This window comes from Priapulus caudatus, unplaced genomic scaffold, assembly GCF_000485595.1.
Source record: "Priapulus caudatus unplaced genomic scaffold, Priapulus_caudatus-5.0.1 Scaffold631, whole genome shotgun sequence".
Classification (NCBI taxonomy): domain Eukaryota; kingdom Metazoa; phylum Priapulida; class Priapulimorpha; order Priapulimorphida; family Priapulidae; genus Priapulus; species Priapulus caudatus.
In genome coordinates this window covers 89,953-92,707 of record NW_014577692.1, presented here as the reverse complement: position 1 = coordinate 92,707, position 2,755 = coordinate 89,953, and the positions used below count along the sequence as shown (strand labels likewise).

Sequence of the window (2,755 nt, the reverse complement as noted above, 5' to 3'; positions counted from 1 at the left end):
GTGATTGCTTGCATGGTCCTAATTGTTCTTATTATTATTATTATCTATAATAGCCAAAAGAAAAAAAGAGAAGAATACTCTATGATTATGTTATGATTATGATTATGTTTCTGTTTTGATTTATGATTATTCTGTTTTGTTTATGATTATGATTATGATTATGATTATGATTATGATTATGATTATGATTGCGACGATGTTGTTGTCGTGTTGTAGAAGGCAGACCTGGCCGTGGCGCCGCTGACGATAACAGCACAGCGAGAGGACGACGTCGACTTCACGAAGCCCTTTATGACTCTCGGCATCAGTATCCTGTTCAAGAAACCCAAACAGAAGGACCCGGAACTATTCGGCTTTCTGCGCCCCCTGGCGCTCGACGTGTGGGTGTACGTCATTGTAGCCTACCTGGGTGTGTCTCTGCTGCTGTTCGTGCTCCGCTCGCTTCTCGCCGTACGAGTGGTACAATCCGCATCCGTGCAACCGCAACTCGGATCTGATCGAGAATCAGTTCACGGTGATGAACAGCTTGTGGTTCACCATCGGCTCGCTCATGCAGCAGGGATGCGAGATCATGCCGCGAGCGACGTCGACGCGCCTCGCTAGCGGCATCTGGTGGTTCTTCACTCTAGTCATCATCTCGTCGTATACAGCGAACCTGGCGGCGTTTCTCACCGTCGCTCGCATGGTGACGCCGATAGAGAACGCAGACGACCTAGCCGGACAGACGGACATCAAGTACGGATGCGTGGCTTCCGGTTCGACGCAGAACTTCTTCCGGGTGAGTGTGACCGCACGTGGCGTGCTGCCTATGTTGTACACACACCACACACACACACACACAACACACACACACCACACACCAACACACACACGCACGCACGCACAACACACACACACACACACACACCATACATACACACACACACACAACACACACACATCACACACACACAACACACCACACACACACACCACACACCTCACACAACACACACACACAACACACAACACACACACACATATACACAGCACACACATACATTAACGACACACAAACACACACACTACACAACACATACTGCACACCACTACACACACACACACACACACACACACACACACACACACACACACACACACACACACACACACACACACACACACACATATATATGTATATATACGATTACCCTTTATACGTCTAACACTGTTGAGTAATGGTGGTAGTAGTAGTAGTAGTATATATATATATACATGGTATTTATACGTAAAATATGTGTGTGGGTGGGGGGCGTTATTTGCTCTCGCTCGAAAAGACATGGTTTTACTCGCGAATATTCCGGAATTGTCGCCGCAATTTAATATTACGTCGATAGATCTTATTAAGTATCGGCGACATGGCGCTCGTACTCTCCTGGCGGCTGTTAAGTATTTATGCACGTCTCGAGACTGCCATCTACAGTTTAAACTTAATAGTAGCTACGCCACATTCATCCATGTACTAGCCGTTCGTTTTAAGCTGCGCTGCTAACAGAATAATGACATTGCATTTTAGAGGCAATTCAATTCATTTGCGGGAAATAATTTTGACTGGTCTGCTCAAGTGTTGCTTGTAGTCCGTAAATGATTCACAGTGGTCGTTTACATGCAAGCGCGGTCTCTCTGGAAAGGGAGGGTACATAAGGATGGTAAAATATGCATGAATAAATAAATAAGTAATTAAATATATGAGTACGTAAATAGAATTTGACGCTACCTACATTAAACGTACGCGAACAATCCAACACTGAACGAATATAGCAGCTAATATACGATTCTCTCCATATATACGTAATATACGTATATATTTACACATAATATACGTTCGTTTGCCACCAGGAGTCCAAGATACCGACGTACGAGCGCATGTGGGCTTTCATGAACTCTAACCCGGACGTGTTCGTTAACTCGAGCACGACAGGCATGGAGAAGGTGCGGAGGGAGAAGTATGCCTACCTCATGGAGTCAACTATGGTGGAGTATAACATACTGAGAGACTGTTCGCTTCAGCAGGTGGGCGGCTTGCTAGACTCTAAAGGATACGGAATAGGCACGCCGAGAAGTAAGTATGATGAAATGTCTGTTTGTTTGTTTGTTTGTTTGTTTGTTTGTTTGTTTGTTTATTTATTTGTTTGTTTGTTTATGTGTTTGTTTATGTCTCTTTGCTTGTTTGTTCTTTGTTGGTGGGTTGATTGTTTGCTTGTTTTTGTGTGTGTTTGTCATTGGACAGATTTAGACTAGCAGATTATTTGCATTAAAAACACCATTAGCTGGCAATGATATATATAGTATTGATAATTACTATAGACTTGTCACAGTGTATTTCTAATACAGATTCTCGCATGAGGGACATACTATCCAGCATCATCTTAAACCTCACCGAAGAATCACAGTTTCACATAATCAAAGATAGATGGTGGAAGGAGAAGGCAGGCACACAGTGTCAGGCCATCGAAACGAAGAAAGACGAAGCGAGCAGCTTAGATACGAGCACACTAGGTGGCGTCTTCGTCGCTCTCCTCGGTGGCACGATAGTGGCGATGGTGATGGGCGTCGTAGAGTTTCTATGGAAACGCAGACAGCAGGCTTACATAGAACAGGTACGTTTTACTTACGTTAAGAATGCCTAGGTTGTGATTAACCCTTTCTCTCCCACCCTTCCATCTCTCTCTCTCTCTCTCTCTCTCTCTCTCTCTCTCTCTCTCTCTCTCTCTCT

The 2,755-nt window shown here is 44.4% G+C and overlaps 1 protein-coding gene across 1 annotated transcript in view; it reads left to right on the top strand.

Annotated features, from left to right (window-relative positions):
* Window positions 1-2,755, top strand: part of LOC106812294 (glutamate receptor ionotropic, kainate 3-like) — a 29,016-nt gene that overhangs the window by 23,323 nt on the left and 2,938 nt on the right. The window contains 4 exon segments of the mRNA XM_014816131.1: window positions 217-435; window positions 437-778; window positions 1,879-2,101; window positions 2,374-2,639. Of these exon segments, the coding sequence (XP_014671617.1) occupies window positions 217-435; window positions 437-778; window positions 1,879-2,101; window positions 2,374-2,639 (1,050 nt within the window).